Source organism: Sceloporus occidentalis, unplaced genomic scaffold, assembly GCF_023333645.1.
Source record: "Sceloporus occidentalis isolate IW3139 unplaced genomic scaffold, rSceOcc1.0.p SCAF_1, whole genome shotgun sequence".
Taxonomy (NCBI): Eukaryota; Metazoa; Chordata; class Lepidosauria; order Squamata; family Phrynosomatidae; genus Sceloporus; species Sceloporus occidentalis.
The window spans coordinates 19,112,147-19,133,879 of NW_028316981.1; the positions used below are offsets into that span (position 1 = coordinate 19,112,147).

Below are 21,733 nucleotides of genomic sequence, written 5' to 3' on the forward strand. Positions count from 1 at the left end.
TCATCTTATATGTGAGTATATCACAGACACTCAGTTCTTTACATGTGCAAGCATTCAGACATGTGATCCACACATGTCAGGCTTTTGTACTGAAATGATCCGAATTTCTATGCCCTGATTCTTCATGAACAGCTAGTGCCTCTCTCCTTTTCTTAGGAGCTCAAATTTCAGCCTCTCCCTCACCTGGTCCATTGCCTATTTTTAAGAGGTTGTTGAAAAAAGCAAGAACTCATTAGGTGCACAATGAAAGCATGTTTACTTGTAACATCTGTCCCCTGGGGCTCTTACTTTTCACCTGTAGCTATGGATACATCCTCCCCCTCACCATGTGTCTCAGTTTGCAGCCTTGATTCCCTGTTTGCTGTAATCATTAAACTCAGCCTAGTGCCCTTGGCTTCCTCTTTTTTGCAGCTCTTAACATAGGATATCTACCAGAAGCCTCTCCACACTCCCTGTTTTTGCTTTAAAAAGTCTCAAAAACATCAGTTCTTTTTGTAACATATACCCATCCTTTACTTTGTCCTTGCAGGCTTCTGTACTGTGGTCCATTTCCTATTACTCTTCCCCACTTGCTGTGTTTTACCTGTACAGAAAAGGTATGGACAGTTTCTCTGTGTGACTCTCACCAAGCTTTTCTGCCTCCAGTGTTACACTGTTATTTGGGGACTCTGTGGGAAAGGGACCGTAACTCAATATAGGTTGAGTCTCCCTTATCCAGAATTCCGAAATCCAAAATGTTCCAAAATCCAAAACATTTTTCATGGGTGGCTGAGATAGTGCTTTGTTATGATTCAGTGTGCACAAACTTTGTTTCATGCACAATTTTAAAAAAATACTGTATAAAATTACCCTCAGGCTATGTGTATAAGGTATTTATGAAACATAAATGAGTTTTGTGTTTAGCCCTGGATCCCATCTCCAAGATATCTCATTATATACATATATGCAAATACAGATATTCCAAAATCCAAAACACTTATCCTGAGCATTGCAGATAAGGGAGATTCAATCTGTACCAGAGCATCCATTTTACATGCCAAAGGCCCCAGGTTTAGTCTTTGTCATACCCAAATCTGACTAAGTAAGATTTTTCTCTAGATAATTAAATACCAGTAACTGCTATCAGTTGATTAAAACAATCTGTAATAAAACCAAGAGTGACTTCCTTTTGTTAGGATGCTCCCCAGCCCCACTAAGGGGTGAACCTCCATCAAAAATAGCAGAAAAACTGCTACAGCTTTCTCTGGTACAGAAGAGTGCCACAAATATCTTCCAGTACCATAGAGTCCTGCAGAACAGCAAGGCTAAGTATTTTCTTTTTCATTTGGAATGGAAAGAAATGAGGAAGAGAGATGGATTTTATGATGATAATTCTGGTCTTTTCTGACACATGAGGGGGTGGAGTTTGCAAAAATAATTTTGAGGAGAGATAGATTGCATCCTACCATTGTATTCCCCATCATCGTGTACGGTTATGAGAGCTGAACAGTGAAAAAGGTAGATAAGAACAAAATCAGCTCATTTGAGATGTAGTGCTGGAGAAGAGTGCTGAGAATGCCATAGACAAAACAAACAAATGGATCCTTCAACAGATCAAGCCTGAAAAATCCTTAGAAGCCAAGATAATCAGACTGAGGCTGTTATACTTTGGTCACATCATGAGAAGGCCGGCCTCAGTAGAAAAAAACAATAATGATAGGAAAGGTAGAGAGTAGCAGAAAGAGAGGAAGACTGCACATCAATTGGATGGACTCATTCAGGGAGGTTATGGGACAATACAGGATCTGAGCTGAGGAGTGGAAGATGGGATTCTGGAGATATATCATCTACAGGGTTGCTATGAGTCAGGGTCGACTCGAGAGCAGTTAGCAACAACAACAACGAAAACAAGGTTGCATCCTATCTACCCTTGGGCCTGACATACCAGCAGCCTGAGAGTCTTATATTTAGGACAGAAAGTCACAAAATCTGTACTGAACCAAACAGATATGACACAAAACAAATGCCACAGTGCTGTAAGAAAAGTCACTGTTGAGCCCAAAAGGGATGTGCATAGCATCTGTATGATATATTGTTTGAGCCATGCCTTCTCTCAGCACCTTCTGCTCTGATTTCTCAGCCAGTCCTGATTCAGAGGCATTCGCCCTCCATGACAGCCAGGTAGCTGACCATCACATCTCTGTGAGACCTCCTCTGAGCTTCTCTCCTTCCATACAGGAGACATAGCCAGAACAGGAACCCCCTTGAGTATGGATGGTTCTTATTTCCAAAGAAAGGGAAGTTTTTCTCCAACTTGAATGCAGTGGAGGAAGGGGGTTAATAAAGCTTATAGAAGAGTAAGCTTCTTATGTTGTTTTGTGCCTTCAAGTCACTTCTGATTTATGGTGAACCTGTTGTGGGATTTTCTTGGCAAATTTCATCAGAGGGGATTTGCCATTGCCTTCCCCCGAGGCTGAGAGAGGATGACTTGCCCAAGGTCACCCAGTGGGTTTACATGGCCATACTGAGATTCGAACCCTGCTCTCCAGAGTCATAGTCCTATGCTCAAACCACCATGCTGGCTCCCAAATGTCTCATAGAAGTGTGTTATTCTTTGGCGGTGGGGGTAAGGGTGGTGCCTTGCATCACGAGGCAGCTGTAGCACAGCACCAAATAAAGAATTCTTTGTGAGTGTTGTGTGACAAATGTAACAGAGCTTTTGGAAAGCTAGCTTCAGCCCTATAAATATTTCCTCAGAATTCTCATTGTTTCACAAAAGCTCTTCCCCAACCTGGTACTTTCCAGATGCATTGGCATACAGCGCCATTCGGGGCGGCCTTTGGTACAATTTTCTCATGAATGGAAATGGGAAAACATCCTGTGTGCAGTAGACTTTGAGTTTAAAAGTACTGTGCTGATCACCTCTCACTCTCTCTCTCTGTCTCTCATCCTCTCTTTTTAGGGTATTTAACAATGTCAAAAGTGGTTGCTATCTCTCACTATGTTGGGACCCTGATGCTCTTGCTGGCAGGGATTGCCTGCCTCAGAGGTGAGTATTTCCTGGGATGCAAAAGGTACAATGTCAGTTGACTGAGCCAGGGAGCCATGACTTCCCTGGAAGCAAACGTGCATGGGGTGGGTAGATCTGTATGTTTTGTTTTATGATGTAGTATCATGATTTATACATGTACTTTACAAAGTAATATAAGCAAGTAAATAAATGACAGCTCTGTCACAAGGAGGTTTCAATGCAAGCCTCGACAGAGGGCCAGGAAGAGAGAACTAATACAGAGTAGTAAAGATGTTGATAGCAAGAGCGATAAGGGAGGGATAGGTGAGTGAGCAGGGAGATAAATAGTGTCTGTCTATCTATCTATCTATCTATCTATCTATCTGGATTTGTGAGTGTGGGGACTGAGAAATGGAAAGAGGTGGGCTTAAAGGTGAGTAAGTGTTCCAAGCAGAAGGGACAGCCTGTGTTAGGTCTTCAGTCTCTTGATGTTCTGACTCTTCCCTGCAGGTATTGGCCGCTGGACAAACCCTCAGTACATCCAGTTCATCACCATCCTCGAGGATGCACACCGGTTTGGCACACCTGAGCACAAGGTAAGGGAGCTTACTTCTGCTAGACGTCATTCTGATTGGCTTCTTAGCCAAACAGCTGGCTCCTACTTTGAGCTAGAGTTTTGGAGTGTTATGTTGGGGAGGGCTACTTCTCCCAGGAACACCCAGCTAGTGTGACCAGGCTGGCTGGGGGATTCTGGGAATTGTAATCCAAAACAGGAACTTTTTGTTGAAAACTCATGTATATTAGCCAAGGTTCATGTATGGTGGCGGCTGCAGCTCTAAGTATACAATATACATAGTATACTGTATACTCCAAGTATACAATCCAACATAGAATTAAAAGGTCTGGTATATCTGATCTAGGAAAGATCCCCAGCAAGGTGCAGGTACTCTGGGTAGTTAATATAAAAGGCAGCTCCTCTATAGCCATCAGTAATGCTTATGGTGTCCTTCCAATCCATTGTATCCAGAGCATCCTAAGATGTACTGCTTGCTCTTTTCTATCGCTTTGGAATGGCTTCCGATTTTTGAACTGTTTTTGCTTACACTATGTACTGCACTTGTCTTGCTCTGCTAGGAGTTTCTTTGATCCCAGGAGAAAATATTGTGTTTGAGCTTAAACAGTTTATTTTGTGTATAGCCTCCACCTGGAAGCAGGGGTGCAGAACATATATATAGTCCTCCAGATATTATTGGACTGCAGCTCCAAATATCCTCACTATTGACTGTGTTGGCTAGGGCTGATGGGAGTTGCAGTCCAACAGTGCCTGAGACTGTTCATTCCCCAGTTCTTGCCTTGGTCAAAAAAGACCAGGAAGTTGTATTGATCTGTTTTCTACTTTCTCTCCTTTTTTGCTTTGCAGAAGAAACTTGCCAGCTACAATTTTGACTTTAGGAGTTGGCCTGTGGACTTTCGGTGGGACGAGGCTACAAGCCGGTGGGTAGGGAGCCAAAAATAATAAGAATCCTTATCTTCTAAACTGTCCAGCTCCTTCTTCTCACACTGCCTGCCCTCACCCATCCTTCCATAATTAAGCCAATTCTTTCTAAGAAATGTAGGTATCAGATTTCCTTGCTGAAGTGATTTGAATATGCATAAAGGCCAGCCATTGTGCATGTTCACATCTTTAGCAATGCACATATAAATGGCACTGGTTGGGTATTTCAATAATAACCAGTCAGTGTGCATAATTTCATACCATCCACCCTGACTTTTGCCTACATTTCACAGTTCTCTAGTATATGAATATGATCGTGTTTTCTTTTCTCTCCAAGGACCATATACTGTGTTTGTTTTTTTATGAACTTTCTCTATCCATTTCACTGTAGATATCTCTGCTGCTGAGAGAGAAGCAGAGAAGCATAGAGCTGGAATGGACTGCAAGGGCCAGCCCATTGCCAGTGTAGGAATCTGCATCTTAAAATACCCTGAGAATTAAACATCCAATCTCTGTTTTAAAACCTTCAATGAAGGAGAGTCCATCACCCTCCAACAGAGTGTATTCTGCTATCAAACAGCTCATACACTCAGGAAGTTCTTCCTAATATTTAAGTGGAAGCTCCTTTATTGTACTTTGCATCCATTGGTATCAGTCCTAAACTTTGGAAGAGCAGGAAACAGACAGAGACTGAGGAGCCTTTATTCAGAAATCTGAAGTGCTCCAAAATCCAAAGCTTTTTGAGCATTGACATGAAGATGCAAGACTTTGATTTTGGAGTGCTTTAGATTTTGGAATACACAAGTAGCATAATATGTAGCTTTATTTTATAATGGAGGGGGAGTCTTTTTTTCTCTCCCTCTCCGCTGCACCCGGTCACCCTTGCACTCCTTCATTCCTCCTCACCTCAACACACCTCCATTTCAAAGCGCCACCAGCAGACAGCGCTGGTATGGCCATTTCCTGTCATCCCCACCATGAAGAAAGTTACTGGCAAGCTCCAAATGACACACACACACACACACACACACACACACACCGCCCAATCATCATCATCTTCCCCATCTGTTTTGATTTTGGCATTGAGCTGCTGGTTGATACTGCCATTGCCTATCTTCATGTCAAATTTCAAAACCAAGGCTGGAGAGAGACATGACTAGAGAAAGATGTAAGGAACTGTGACGTGGCAGGAGGTGTGGATTTGTGCCAAGCACTATATTTGGATTTCTGCCATTTCACAGATCCTCTCATCTCTCTCAAGCCTTGTGAATACAGCACAGCTATGTACTGTACTACTTGTATTCTAAAATGCAGAAAAATCCCATCTCCAAAGTGCTTCTGGACCCAAACATTTCAGATAAGGGATCTTTAACCTGTATTTGAAGATGACTGTCACACTAGCTTTTTGTCTTCTGGGTGTGATAGTTTTGAGCATTCTCCTGGTCTCTAATCCCTGCAGGTCAGATTCTCGCAATGTTCCCCTATTACGGTCAGAACCAAAGCACCGAAGTGCCGTTAATGGCTTCCTGCATGCCATCAAGAAGCTGCCCTGCCAGATTGCAAGGTACCTTTCTTGCCCATGCTTTTTGTTTTGTGAGGAGGCAAGAGGTGGGGGAAAAGTTTGGCTCCCTGCAGACAACGAAAAAATGTTGGGCAGGGATAAAGAACATATGGCCCTCCAGTTTTTGGTTACAACTCCCATCATCCTTAGCTAGTATAGTTAGTGGTGAGGGATTATGGGAGCTCCAATAAAACCTGGAGGTCCTCGTCGTCCCTGTCTCTGACATAAGGAATGGTTAGGAAGTAGGGAAGCCAACATGTTAGTGCATCATTAGCAGCTACACTTTGAAAAGTTATTTTGGGGACTTCACGTCCCAAAATCCCACAGTCATAATCCAGTGGTCATGCTGGCTGTGGGAGTCTGGGAGTTGGCCAAATATGTTCCCAGCTCTGGTTGGCCCACCATATGTGGTGCACAGACTTTGGTATATTAGGAATAAACGTTAAATACTAAAAGTCTTTGCTGTTTCAAAATCTTTTTTGTTAATTAGCTAATGCATAATTTGTGCATAAAAAGAGCTGGATATGGAAAAGGAGAAGTGCTGGATTGTTGGCTGACAAGGAATTTGAAATGCTGGCACACAAAAATTGCTGACTGTTCAGCAGCCAAAGGATATATACAGTAGCAAGGAAAATCTAAGATGCTTGTTGATTAGACATCGGCCTGAAACACAAGTCTTAGCAAGGAAGATTTGTTGCAGCGACACTGTTGCCAGTATGCTGCAGTGGTCTGTATTGAACTTAGACTTGGGAGATTACTGAGTCACAAAATTCATTGGGTGTTTTTTGGCCAGTAACTTTTTCTTGGCTTGACCTACCTCAAAGGATTGTTGTGAGCACAAAGTAGAGAGAAGAAATACAATGTAACTTTCCTTGAGATCACTGAAGGAAGAGTGGGGTGTACATGCAGCCCACCATATCCGCAGATTTTTTTTTATCCACAGATTCAACCTTCCATGCCTTGAAAATATTCCGATAAGCAAACCTTGATATTGCCATTTTATATAAGGGACACCATTTTACTATGCCATAGATACCAAGGGCCCACTGTAAGTGTAACCTAACTAATGTGGGATGTAAGTGTTACTAACAAATTCCCTGTTAACTATTTAGCATTGACTCTAGGAACTGTTTGGCTGGTGGTGGGTTGACTTCATGGAATTCTATATGAATGCGAAAGAGAGGTTGTATGTGACTTGAATTATGAAGGAGGAGGGTGTCAAAGTTGAGATCAGTCGAGGCTGTCACACATGAAAAAGAAAGGCTGTTGGTTGACTGGAGCAACTGGAAAGCTGCTGTCGGTTAGACAATGTGAGAAACTGTCAAGAACTGCATTAACTCCCCCAGTAGTTCTGTGAACAATACTTTTGTGTAGCAAACAGGCAACTTATTCCAGAAAATACTAAAGGTATTTAGCAGGGAGACATGTGAAATCAGAAGTGTCATAATCCACAAACATTGCCGTAACCTTAACCCCACCCATAAACTTCTTGGGCCTTTCCTTAATTTGCTTAACAACCGAAAGGTATTAGCCCTCTCTCTTCACAGCAGCTTATTCCACCCAGCCCCCAATGCTTTATTAGGCTCTTCACCCTTATTTGCTTTTCTTCAGCAACTATAGGACAACTTTCCCACACACATCTGCAAATTCGAGCCTCAAAGACTAGACCATTTGAATCAGCCCCCCTTACATGCCATTAGTACTACACTTCCCATCATTCCCTTTCCACTCTAACAATTTTGTGCTCACTATAATACCCATGAAGACAAACACACATGACAGAAAATCTCAGATTCTGACAGAAATGTGGAATTTCAAAATCCTGGGTTAGAGTTGTAGTGGAGAGCCCATTTGGGGGTCAAAAATTATGGAATTTGGTATGACCCATGGGATAAGTCAAGGGTAAAACTTAACGGCATGTAACAAAGGATGTAAAGGAGGAAGCAAAAGGAAATAATGCCCAAGAATTTTACTATATTCCAGCAGGTTTAAATGTCTATAGAGGGAGGCAACCAGACACAGGTGAAGCAATAAATAAATAAATAACATACACATGTCAAAAAGGAAGTACAGTGGGCCCTTGTTATCTGCTGAGGTATGGTTCCAGGCCCCCATGGATAACAAAATCCATAAATGCTCAAATCCCATTAAATACAATGCAAAAGGAAAATGGTGTCTCTAATATAAAATGGAAAATCAAGGATTGCTATTTGGAATTTATACATTTTTGGATATTTTCAAGCCATGGATGCTTGAATCCATGGATAAAAAGTCCGTGGATAAGGAGGGTTGACTGTGAATAATTGAGACAAGTAAAACAGATAAAGTTCCAGAATCCAAAAGGAACAGGAATGTGTGTGTTTGTTATTGTTATAAAGTGTTTTTATCATGTTGTATTGTGATATATAGAGGTTTTGTTTGTATGTTTAATCTTGTTTAGTCTTGTACTTGTACTTGATTTTAAAGAAAATTAAATGATTATATTTTTAAAAAAGGAAGTAAAGGCAATAGCATTCATTGTTGTTGTTGTTTTTAAAAAAGGAGCTATCCCCTTCTTTGAGTAGAGTTGTAAAAGTTGAGCGCTTAGTCCATCCTGGCGGAACCTAAAAGAAGCACCACTATCCTATACTCTGTCAGCACTTCTTTGAAAGGAAAAACCAAAGAGCTCCTGCCACCACTATTTTGCCTCCCAGTCACTGAAAAAGGCCAGAAGCAGCAGTGTGACAGAGAGAGTAGAGGAGGCCTCTGCATCTTTTAGGTTTTCCTAGGACAGACTAAGCTCTCATCTTTTGCTACTCTACTCAGAGAAGGGGATGGTTCCTTTCTTGATAAGAGTTAAAAATACTGTACTTACATTGACTTGTGGATACCCCAGGTTTTTGCATCAATTTTTTGACTAAAATTTCTAGATTCACTTGAGTATACATGAGTATATACAGTATTTTCACTTCCTGTTCATGGCTGGGGGTGAGAGCCATGCAACCTGCCACTAACTGGATTTTCCACCCATGGTTGGGTAGTCTCTTGGGTGGAGTTAGCCAGGATAATCCTGTGTTGCTAAGACTCCAGCCTTTTGTTTTCCCATCCTTTCTTGGTAGCTTCATAGTGGCTCATACTTTTGGACGGCGCATGCTGTATCCAGGCTCCGTATATCTTCTACAGAAGGCCCTCATGCCCATGTTGCTTCAAGGACAGGCCCGGCTGGTTGAGGAGGTGAGTGAATGCTAGCCAAGAATGCAATAGTCCTGTCTCCCAGATTTTTCTCTAACTTCTTCATCGCCAAATAATGCAGATGTTGTACTTCTCTGCTTTTTTCTTCCTATACTGTGCTTCACCTTGAGCCATTTAGGAAGCTCAAAAAAGGACAAAGAAAAAGTGTAATTCAGTACCAGTCTAATTCTGTCTCTCCTTATAGTGCAATGGGAAAAGAGCAAAGCTGCAGGCTTGTGATGGAAATGAAATTGACACTATGTTCATGGATCGGAGAGAGACCTCAGAACGACAAGGCCAGAAGCTGGTGAGTTGGCACTAAATTATTGTTGTTGTGTTGTGTGCCTTAAAGTCATTTCCGACTTACGGAACCCCTAAGGCAAACCTATCTCGGGGGTTTCTTGGCAGATTATTTCAAGAATCTGTACTCCTGGGGCCAAGTGTTAACTTCACTCCATGCATCTGAGGAAGCAGACCAGGGTCCAAAACACACTGCAGAAATAATCCAGTTTGAGACTGCATTAACTGCCCTGGCTCAAAGGTAGGGAATTCTGGGAACTGTAGGTTTGTGAGGCATTTAGACTTCTTTGTCAGAGAGCTCTAGTGCCACAATAAACTACAGTTCCCAGAATTCCCTAGCACTAAGCCAGGGCAATTAAAGGGGTCTCAAACTGGATTATTTCTGCAGTGTGTTTTGAACCCAGGTGTATGAAAACTTATGTTACAACTGCTACAACTTCTTTTGTACAGTTAGTCTCAAAGGTCCCTTTGCATCTTGATATTGCAAACTTAACACAGCTGTGGCTTTGAATTCTACCTTTAAGTTAGACTGTAATGGATAAGTTGTCAAAGGCAGTGTAGGGTAACCTAGATTCAAATCTTCCAAAGCTCACTGGATGACCCTGGGCTGAACTTGTTTTTATTAAAATATTTATAAGCTACCTTTCTCTGAGTCTGACAGTACCAAGATTGTTGTAAGGATAATGCTGGATACTCCTTATGTGTATTCCTCTGTGCTCCTTGAGGGGAAAAGGGGAGTTTAGTGTGTGTGTATCATAGAGTTTGGAAAAATGATTTGTTAGGCCCCCACATCTCCCAGAAACCTCCAGCATAGTTTTTCTAAGCCAAATACACAGCAGCAAAGAAGTAGCAAACCTGCCCACAATACTGCACATCAGAAGGAAACAAAGGAAGATTATCTGGATTCTGATTTGTTGCTGTGCAATCTCCTGCTGGCTTTCAAAGTGATCGCTTTCCCGCATTTGTTCCTGTAGGTGATCTGTTGTGAAGGAAATGCAGGCTTCTATGAAGTTGGCTGCCTCTCCACCCCCTTGGATGGTATGGATCATCTCTTGAATTTATTTTCTTTTTAAATGTTTGCTTCATAATAAAAAGTACCACTGGAACATTCCATTATACTGTTTTCTAGGGGAGAATGTATTTTTAGATTAATCCATTCTACTTTCTCAGTCCAACTTGGTTTGCATACTGTTTATTATTGTTGTTTACCATCAAGTCGATCTTGACGTATGTCAGCCCCATGTATGATTGCGGGATATCAACAGCCCTGCTCAGTTCTTGCAAACTCAGGGCTGTAGCCTCCTTGATTAAATCAGCCCACTGTAGTGCAGTCTCCCTCCTCCTACTGCCTTCTACCTTACCAAGCATTATTGTCTTTTCTCATGAGGCAAAATACAACAGACTCAGGCCCTATCTGCACTGACCATAGGAGCCAGTTATCCTGCCTCTGGAGCTGCCTCAGTCCTCCCCTGTTGCAAAGCCCTCTGTTCTAACACAAGGCAACTGAATACACATATATCCCACTAAGCCACTCAGCACATCCACCTCCATCACAGGTTGCTTTACTCTGAGGTCAGAACAAAGTGCCCAGCAACAGACGTATGGTTAAATACTTTGTTCTGGCCTTGGACCAAGGAACCGGTGGTAACAGCAGACGTACTGAGCTGTACGGTGGGGTGCATTTCAAACAGCTGCCCAGCATCAGAATGGAGGGCTTCAGATCTTCCCAGAAGATCCAGAGCAACTGGTGAGTTTTTAAAATCTAGAGCAAAAGGGTTAAAACCATGTTTTGATGCTCAGTGGGCTGGTTGTTGTCTGCTAGCCTGAGAACTGGGTTTTGGGCTGCGTGTCATCCAGTCTCCCTGCTAAAGGAACAGCGGGGCAGCCATTGTATTTGGCCCATGTAGACAGGGCCTCAGTTGAGCCATCTTCACTTGTAATGTGAGTTCATACTTGGTTTGCTCTAGCTGAGATTGAATCAGGAATTTTTAAAAAGTGCTTCAATGAAGCTTCCCTATCAGTCCCTGCCTCCCCCCCTTTCCCAAGTGTCTTATCTGGGAATTTGCCAGGAAGTGGAGTGCTTTGTCATCAGTGGATCCCACTGATCCCAAGCTGTGCTTTATCTTGGGGTACAGTAATACAAGCACTGATACTTGTGTCAGTGAGTGAGGTGAACTCGCTTTTCCCTCTGCTCTGCTACAGACTTGTCTTCCATCCAGCTGGCCCCCTTCAATCTGAGATGATAAACAACTGTTCTTTGTTGATTGATGTTAGAGGCAGCACTGCAAGAACAAACCATCCTTTTTTAACCAGAGAGAGATGGCTTTACCAGGCTGCAAATAAAAATGGCAAGATTGTGCCTTTGCAGAGTTTATGGTTGGTGGCAAAGTGAGTTACTGTTGAGTTTTCCAGCACTGAAGCTGAAGGAGTCTCCCTCCAATTTTCCTTGATATAACCAGTAGTGTAGTGGAAACAGGGCTTGCAGCAGGAGTAGGGTAAGAGCAGCCCTCCCAGTGTTGTTGGACTGCAACATGCAGCATCCCTCACCATTTACTAATAATAATAATTTGGACTATCCTAACTACTTCTGATGGGAATTGAAGTAAAGTCAAAGTGCTGTGACTGATTAGCACAGGTTATGTGATCTGATGCTCTCCTATTTCCCTCTAAACTTAGCTTCAGCCCTCATAGTAGTTGTGGGCAGAGTTGGATGAGAAATGGATTTTCTCAGTGATATATGAGCTATGCCTGTTGTAATCCACAGTGTTTCTGGATATCCTGGCCTCAAATGAAAAATTAAGACCCATTAACTATACAAAAGACCTGTTCCTGGTGATGATGAAAATTGCTAGAACTGATTTGTTGATGTGGATCAACACAACTGGCAGCATGTTTAGACTCCCCATGCAAAGTATTTTGGGGATGGACTTGTCTTGAATGGGGATCAGTGAAGAAATGTGCTGTATGTACCATCATGATGAGCACCCACACTTCAGAATGTGCCACTGTGCCATTTGTAATATCCATAGAAAAGGGATTTCCAACAGCATGTTTCCTCAAGCCTCACTTCACACATGTCTGCAATAGGTATCCTATTTTTGTTGCTGGAAATATCAAGGATTTTTCTGGGATAGAAATGGTGTGAATCGTCCCTTTGTACCTAACCATTTCTTTTTGTATTAGATCTGAATGAGATTATGAAAAAGGATGCAGCTGGCCAAATCATTCCTGAACCTATGCTGTGTATTAACCTATCCCTTCTTTTCCAATTCTTCTTTCTTTCTTTCTTTCTTTCTTTCTTTCTTTCTTGCAGCTGGATATTCTGTGCTAGGATGGAATCACCCTGGATTTGCAGGCAGCACGGTGAGCTATACGAAGACTTTAATTCATATTAATTTTGGACATCTGGTAGAAGTCATTAAGTAGAGCTAAAGGCATCTTATCTCTCAGTAGTAGTAAAGGGGTTTTTCTCCCCCTCTGCTCTATAAACTGATGGAATGGCTAACAACTAGGAAATTTAGAGCCTATTGCTGCTGTGTCAATTTTTCCCCTTTCCTGAAGATGTTTCTTTTACCCACAAGGTCTCATACTCCACATGGTACATGCTGATAAGCAAAACTGCTGCCTAAACAAAATAAATACTTGGTCTATATTTGGAATGCCAGGGATATTTGCTTTCTTACAAATCCTCGTGTGCTAACAGAGGGCAGGTGGTAAACATCACATTGTTCAAAGGCACAAAACTCCAAATCTTGTAAAATGAAATCTGGTGTTTCTAATAACTGCATTGCTTCCTATTCTGTGTTCAATAAAAGCACGGAGAGGAAGGAAGAGACTTTGACCTAATACAGCATTGTACAAATCATCTCTATGTTTTCCTTTCAACCAAGGGCAGTGCTGTTTATTATTTAACACATGCTGTGGGAAATGCTGTTTTTTACTGCAGCAGCTGGAGCATATAGTGCTGTCCTGCCTCCTCTTTTCAAGAGATCCCAAAGTGTTAGGGATGTAAGTCATCTATACAGTGGTCCCTCCACATTCGCTGGAGTTAGAGGTGAAGGACCCCCATGAATGTGGAAAAACAGCAAATAAAAAAAACAATATTCTTTTTAGCTGAGAGAACACCTCTCTAGGACTCTTCAGGTCATCTAGTGCAACTCTGTGGTTAACATCTGTCAGACATTAATTATAGAATTGTACTGGACAACCTACAGATGCCTAGAGAAGTATTTTCTCTAGGAACATCTAGGTTCTCCAGCACAACTGTATGGTCAGCTTCTGGTAGAGTTGTGCTCGAGGACCTAAAGTTTCCTAGAGAGAACATAATCAAAACTGCAAATAATCAAATCTGCAAAACTCAAAGCCGCAAATGTGGAAGGCCAACAGTAGTTATTGAGTTTCATAGCTGAGAATCCAGTAACAGTATAGTGATGGCAGATCTCTGCTTAACAAGACCTGGTCTGCAAAATTGTATGTGTGTGTGTATGCCTTCAAGTCACCTATTGACTTATAGCAACCCCATGAATTTTTTCATAGGATTCTCTTAGGCAAGGAATCCTCATAAGTGGTTTTACCAGTTCCTGCCTCTGAAATATAGCCTAGAGTACCTGGGGTTCATTGGCAGTCTCCCATCCAAGTATTAAGCAGGGCTGTGTAAATTTACAGCGCTTTATAAATGAAGGTTAATAATAATAATAATAATAGCTGCCAAGTTCAGATGGAACCTGGTACCCATAGCGCAGTGGTTCTCAAATGGTGGGGCAGGATCACTGTGGGGGGATCATGAGAGTTGCTCAAGAGATGCTTGGAGGCCCTGATCCTTCCTCTTCCTCCTTTTCTCAAACTTTTTAATGTGCAAAATTTACACATGTGTTGAATTAAATATTGAATTTACTTAAATAAAGCTGTTTTAATTTGAATGATGTTATTTCTTCATAAAACGTTAAAATACGAATATCCATGAATGTGCAAATGAAAATACAATCGTCCCTCCCGATTTGCGGACTTCAAGTCTGCGATGTTGCCTGTTCACGGACAGCAGGTGGGGAGGGACAAAATAGTGCACGTGTGGAAGCTCGCCGCCATTGAAATCAATGGCAACTCTAGTATTGGTGTTTTTCCAGATTCACGGGGGGCGTCTGGAACGGCTCCCCCGCAAATCAGGAGGGACAACTGTACACACACTAAAGAACAAAATATATTTATTCATATACTATGTCGAGTTGGTGGAGGAGCACGACGTCAGCATGTAGATTGTAAAGTGAGGAACCAAGGGTAAAAAGGTTGAGTACCGCTGCCTTAGGATGTTTAGGCTCATAAGACGTTGAAATTACACCCAGGAAGGGAATTTGTGTAAAAAAGGAGGACAAGATTCTTCCTTCAAGATGTTATCTATCCCTCATCTTCTTCCAAGAGTCTTTGCTCCCAGTCTTTTTGTACACTAACCACTTTCTTCCTCCTGCCCCAGGGAGTTCCACTGCCACAGAATGAGGCCAATGCCATGGATGTGGTGATACAGTATGCCATCCATCACTTGGGCTTTCTTCCTGAGGACATCATCCTCTATGCCTGGTCCATTGGAGGCTTTACAGGTACGAAGCATGGCATCAGTGCAGAATGGTGCCAGTGTGGTTTAATAGTTTTGGGAGATCCAGGTTCAAGTCTCTAATAAGCCTTAAAAAGGTCATCTTGTGCCAGTCTCTTTCACTGTGACATATTTTACAGGAATATATGTGTCTTTAATTCTGTGATTGTTGTGAGGGAGAGTAACAACCATGTATGTTACCTTGAGATCATTGGTCAGACAAATGTAACAAATACATAAGAACCTCGCAGTTTGTGGATGTGGTAGAAGTAGGAGAGAGAGTTTGGCAGTGATGAGCGAGAGCAGGAGAGTACATGGCAGTGATTTATAGTCGGTGATACATAAAACTGGGTATATCCACTGTTAGAGAAGTTCTTATTGAAGGATACTAAGCGCTTTATTGCTGAAACTACATATTTGGAAGTAGGGACAGACACTGGCATAGCAGAAACACAGGTTGTGGTTTGTAGAAGTCTCCACAAACCATGTTTTTTTAGCCAATCACAAACTATGAAGGGTTGGATTTTATTGCTTGGAACGATGCAACTTTTGGAAGTGAGAAAGCTCAGCTTGGGATGGGACCTTTGAGGTGGCTGAGCAGCGTCAGGTGACAGGCAGTTTTCTGCTTCCTAGATGCCTCTTCTCTTTCCAACTTGTTAAAATTGCTTCTAGTAACGTCTTTTCTCCCCTTTTCTTTTTTCTTCTCCACAGCCACTTGGGCAGCCATGTCATACCCAGACATCAGTGCCCTTATTCTGGATGCCTCCTTTGATGACCTCGTTCCTCTTGCCCTCAAGGTCATGCCGGAAAGCTGGAGTAAGGGGAAGGAACAAAAATGTGCATCCCTTTAATGGTCAAATGGTTTACACTCTCTTTAAAAATACCCAGCATCCTGAATGATGCAACCCATGAGAGAGTTATTCATTGATATATAGCACATTTTTAAATGAAATTTTCAAACCATTTCTGACTCACAGTATAAATAAAGCAGAGCCAGCATGGTGTAGTGGTTTGAGTGTTAGACTACAACTATGGAGACCAGGGTTCAATTCTCATTCAGCTGGGTGACCTTGGGCAAGTCATATGCTCTCAGCCTCAGGGGAAAGAAATGGCAAACGTCCTCTGAGCAAATCTTGCCAAGAAAACCCCATGCCTTAAAGTCACTAGAAGTTGGAAATAACTTGAAGACACACCACACACACACACACACACACACACACACACACACACGGAATGCTATAGCAGACGTTTGGGGGGTTGAAGTGTATCCCTAGATTTGAAATAGAGACTTTCTATTAACAATAACTGTAATTTCCTATTCCACTAGCAGACCCTCATAGGAATAGTCCTCCTTTTATGGTTTAGAAGACTTAGTCTCATAAGGACATTTTGCTATGAGATTTTTCTCAGCCCTTGTTCTTGGTTTTTAATCACATAGTGTGTCCTGTCAGCTCAGGATTAAGGGGAAGGATAAGCTATTTTTCTGCTTGTCCTGTCAACTTCCATTTTACCACAAATGTGTTCAATGTATCCTAGAAATCATTCTGCTAGGATAAATCCCCTTTCCTGCTTCCTCATTATATTGACCAAAAGATTTAGCTCAGGCTTCCATTTTTGTCTTCTCATAATTCAACCCATGAGGTCAACTGTGACCCTGTAGGCATTTTTGGCTTGAAACTCCCATCATCCCTAACCATCATACCCAGCTGTGAGAGATTTTGGGGGTTGTAAACATAGGTGAAAGTTGCCTACTGGTTTAACTTATGAGGCAGCTAAGTGTGTAATTCTCCAGGTTCTTGCTGAGAGTTTTGTTTTTTATTTTTTTTCACTTTTTCCTTGTACGTGGAGGGCTGAGGGAGACATTGTTGGTTGTAAACAGACTTTTTTGTTTGAAAGGGATAACACTTGAGGGCATATGGTATACTTCCTAGTTGCTTGCTTACATATGTACAGGTTGAACATTTCTTTGTGTTTGAACCATCTCAAACTCACAGTATTCATAAGGTAGAAATAGTGGAGTGTAAAAAAAGCATCCATTCTGAAACTGAACCATGATCCCCTGTCCTTTACTGCTGGGCCCTTACAGTTAGGATTGGGCTACCTTGGGCAAGTCACATGCTCTCAGCCTCCTGGGAAGGCAGTGGCAAATCCCCTCTGAACAAATCTTGCTAAGAAAACCACTTTAGGTGTCATCATAAGTTGGAAATGGCTTGAACACACACAACAACAGTATTGGACAGCTGTCAGAGGGTTAGAGAATTGGTTTTCTATATGTCGGAAAGAACTTGAAGGCACATAACAACATGCTCTTCGCAACCCTTACCATTAATGTATTTCCAAACTAGGCTAGGCAGAATTCTCCACCATTGTCTTCCATTTACTTGCAACTTGACTCTAATCCAAATCAACTGATGAGCCAAATAAACCACAGTAATCTCTTGTCCTGATTGACCAGTTAGTGTCTACTGCTTTCCCCAGTGGCCAGCCCTTTTCCCATATCTGTTTCCCAACACTTTATTTGAAAAAAAAACATGTTGTTATGGAGTTTGAGGGTGAATATACACTGTAGAAATAATGAGGTTTGACACCACTGTAAGTGTTATAGCTCCATCCTATGGAATCCTGGGATTTATAGTTTTACAAGGTCTTTAGCCTTCTCTGCCAAAGAGAGCTGGTGCCTTGTAAAACTACAAAAACCAGGATTCTGTAGGATGGAGCCATGGCAGTTAAAGTGGTGCCAAACTGCATTATTTCTACAGTGTAGTTGCCTCTTGAGAGGGTGATTGTTCTTATGATGTGTGAGTTCAGCTTCAGTTAGACGTACATCTACTGGAGGTCAAGGCTTATAATATAACATCTTCCCTTCTTTCTGCAGGGGGCTTGGTCACCCGAACAGTGAGACAACATCTGAACCTGAACAACGGAGAACAGCTTTGCAGGTAGGTAGCTAGGAGAATTGCAAAGCAGTGAAGGGCATTTGCAAGAATAAGAAGAAAGTCACAAGCATTTCAACAGCTAATCTTTTAAATTAGCAAGATTGACTTTTTGTTTCCTTTGTTTAAATAAATATTAGTGACAGGTAGACATGGAGCATGACAGATTGACTCTGACGGTCTCTCTGTCTCTATCTCTCTCAATTGGAATCATTTATGCCTGGTCCTTTAGGCAAAAAGGCTCAAAGAGTATCTTATAAATTGTTAATTTAACCATCCCTACCCTCAGATTTACAATGTGAAGCTGCATCTGCACTGCAGAAATAAAGCAATTTGACACCACTTTAAATGCCATGGCTTATTGTTATGGAGTTCTTGGATTTGTAATTTTGAGAGATATTTAGCCTTCTCTGTCAGATTGCTGTGGGAAACCACTTTAACTGCCATGGTTCCATCCTATGAAATCCTGGGATTTCAAGTTTGTTGGGCACTAGAGCGCTCTGACAGAGAAGGCTACATATCTCACAAAACTACAAATGAAATATCAGCATTCCATAGCATTTAACCATGGAAATTAAAACAGTGTCAAGTTGCATTATTTCTGTAGTGCAGATTCAGCCTAAGTGAAGGGCTAAGGAGGGAGAAGTGGAAAGAGGTTTAGCACCAGTTAAGGCCTGGCACAGTGGAGCTAACCTTGACTGCTCTTCTCCCTCTGTAGCCTAGGAAGAGCCACTCAATTTGAAAAGTGGGCAGATTCTCCAGCTCTTTTGGAGACTTTTGCCTGGTGTGCATGACAAGAAAGAAGGAAATGGAACAAAGACGGTCTGCAACATTTTAATTACAATTTGGAAACATTTCACCAAGAATACCTTGTGGTACAATTTTGGAAATAGGGCTTCGGTGAGGTCTGATTAATTTCAGAGTAGAGAATTGCTGTACATTTTGGTCTTTGGATCAAGGCCAAGCTAATAAAAGTAGCAAGAAAGGATGAGCTGGCATTAGATGGTTTCCATAATGTGTTCCAGAAACAGGGAGCCTATGTCCCACTGGCAGTTGTTGGGCCCCAGCTCCCATCATTTCTTAGTATGGGCCATGCTCAATGCAGCTTATAGAAGTGGGGCTAAGCAGTATTTGGAAAGCCACACATTTCCCACTGTGTACTCTGAAGGGTGGGAATGGTATGGCCCTTAGTTATCTCCCTGTGTCCCCTTCCCCAAGTCACCTTTTGAAAAAACAGCTCAGAAACATCAAGAATCCCTCCACAGAGCTTTACAATGCTGCTGCGGAAAGCACCCCACCCCAAAACAGCCAACCCTACCACCATATGCACACATGTAAACAGCATAGCAGTCCTCTCAGGCTTTGCTATTTGGCACCTCTGTACTGGATTCTGTAAAGAATGAGGAGTGCGAGAGACCTCCCCCATTCAGATTAAATTCCTTCTTTTCTACTGGAAGTTCTCCCGTCTCTAGCCAGGTGGTAGGCAATGTATATTCATGGACTGCAGATCCCAGCAGCAAACCCTAGCCTGTAAAGAAGGATGGTGGGAATTGCAACCCAACAATAGCTCGGCTTTGGTAGGTAATACTTACAGTTATTTATGTTTTCTGTCTGAGTCATCGGAGACTCAAAATGTGGTCCTCTTCCAAGTAAAGGTTGTGCATGCTGAGGAAAGTGCCAGACAGCATGTGCATTTAGATACAAGATCTGGCCATTTTCCTCAGTTACTGTTTGCATATACAGCAACATTCTAAACTTTTTCATTGGAACCCAGCCTGAACCTTCCAGAGAGAGTAAATGAGCAATCCTCTTAGCAGAATTATTTTAAATTAAACAAACTCAGCTACATTTGGACAACAGTATTGCTACTTATTCAGCCAACATACGTATGTGTCTTTTGCCACTACATCCAGTTGCTTACCACAACTAAACCATTAGATCTCCCAGTTAACCTCAGTTTCCTTGGTTAGATGAAACAGGAAACATATAGTTACCAGCTTCTGAACAATCCAGGGTCTTAAACCATGATTTGACGCTAGTTTATATTGCTTTCTTATTCTGAAGCTGATAATGTTGTTTCCAAATTTTGCAAATAAGTTCATCAGAGACATCCTGGCTTAATTGGGGTTTGTGCAAATGATAGAAGTCTAATCTGCACTGCAGAAATAATGCAGTTTGACACCACTTGAACTGCCTTGGCTCCATCCTCTGTGGAATCTTGGATTTGTAGTTTTCTGTGACACCAAAGCGCTCTGATAGAAGGCTAAATATCTCACAAAACTACAAATCCCAAAAATCCACAGCTTTGAGCTATGGCACTTAAAGCAGTGACAAACTGCATTATTTATGCAGTGAATATTAGATCAGAATGACAGATTCAGGCATATCTCAGCTTTTATGGGGAGAGACATCCATACTAGGCAGATGTCTAGCTGTGGTGGATATTTACTCTTATTTGCACTTCCTTCATGGAATTGCCGTGCAACTTAATTATGGTTTCTAGCCAGTCTGCCATCCAGAACTTCATGGATGCAAATGTGTTTTATTAGTAGCAAAGAGCCATTTGCCCTCAGGCCAACCACACGGCTTAATGTTGTCTCCTATCCAGATACCAGGGGCCCGTGTTGCTGGTGCGCAGAACCAAAGATGAGATCATCACCACAACGTGAGTAGAATGTCATTTGAGAAAAATATTTTGATTGCCCAGCCTGCATTGCAAAGATGCATCTGTTCTGGATGATCCCTTAAAGGTGAGATAATCAGAATGTAAAGTCTGTGTCTTTTGTATAATAGTTGTGCATGAGAGGAGGGATCCCAGGGAAGCTCTTGTGTCTGACAGAATGCATATAGCAACATGGCTTTAACTCTGTCCTCTCCTGCATTTCAAGGGTTCCTGAAGATATAATGTCCAATAGAGGGAATGACTTGCTTCTGAAATTGCTACAGCACCGGTGAGTGAATTATTCATAGTATTATTGCTTTAACATATTTATGAATCACTCCTCCACTCAGCAAATGCTTTAGGCAAAGTACAGTTTTTGGGTGTTTTTTAAAAAATATATATATATCCATCATCAGCATCAGACAGAAACCTAATGGAAATAAACAAACAGAACCAGAAAGTAACAACAAAATCAGGGTGACATTAACTATTTACAGCACAAGTGGGAAGCCTACATCCTTCCAGATATTGTTAGATTATTAGCCCCCAAATTCCTATGGCATCATCGTCAATGATGAGAAATGCTGGGTTGATCAAAAGTCAGGGGAACTGGGCAACACCTGGAAAACCACATGATTCTCATCCCTGACTTAAAGCCTCAGTGGAACAATGGGAAATAAGGAAGATGCTTACCTAACCTCTGTAGGGAGCCATCTGCATGATTGGGGTGCCATTACACAGAATGCCATAGAGCCTAAATACCCTAAAGGCACCAGATACTGGTTGACCTTGGAAGCTAAGCAGGGTCAGCACTGGTTAAGGCTTAGGTGGATGACTGCCAGTGAATACAAGGCCCTGTAAGCTATATTTCAGAGGAATGAAGTAGCAAAACCACTTCTAAGTATTCATTGCCTAAGATAACCTATGAAATTCATGGGGTCACCAAAAGTCACCAGGCAACTTGAAGGCACACATGCACACACACACACACAGAAAGCC

General features: G+C 42.0%; 1 protein-coding gene across 6 annotated transcripts in view; it reads left to right on the plus strand.

Annotated features, from left to right (window-relative positions):
* The window catches only part of ABHD16A (abhydrolase domain containing 16A, phospholipase), a 37,344-nt gene that overhangs the window by 9,071 nt on the left and 6,540 nt on the right, over window positions 1–21,733 (plus strand). For 3 of the 6 annotated variants that reach the window (XM_089514792.1, XM_089514801.1, XM_089514821.1), the window contains exons 3-16: window positions 530–596; window positions 2,942–3,028; window positions 3,500–3,585; window positions 4,410–4,483; window positions 5,944–6,048; window positions 9,144–9,258; window positions 9,461–9,562; window positions 10,530–10,593; window positions 12,869–12,918; window positions 15,023–15,146; window positions 15,851–15,976; window positions 18,015–18,078; window positions 20,681–20,737; window positions 20,961–21,023. In XM_089514792.1, the coding sequence (XP_089370918.1) occupies window positions 530–596; window positions 2,942–3,028; window positions 3,500–3,585; window positions 4,410–4,483; window positions 5,944–6,048; window positions 9,144–9,258; window positions 9,461–9,562; window positions 10,530–10,593; window positions 12,869–12,918; window positions 15,023–15,146; window positions 15,851–15,976; window positions 18,015–18,078; window positions 20,681–20,737; window positions 20,961–21,023 (1,184 nt within the window). The remainder of the gene's footprint in view (window positions 1–529; window positions 597–2,941; window positions 3,029–3,499; window positions 3,586–4,409; window positions 4,484–5,943; window positions 6,049–9,143; window positions 9,259–9,460; window positions 9,563–10,529; window positions 10,594–12,868; window positions 12,919–15,022; window positions 15,147–15,850; window positions 15,977–18,014; window positions 18,079–20,680; window positions 20,738–20,960; window positions 21,024–21,733) is intronic. The other 3 variants (XM_089514840.1, XM_089514831.1, XM_089514810.1) reach the window with 2 other exon arrangements.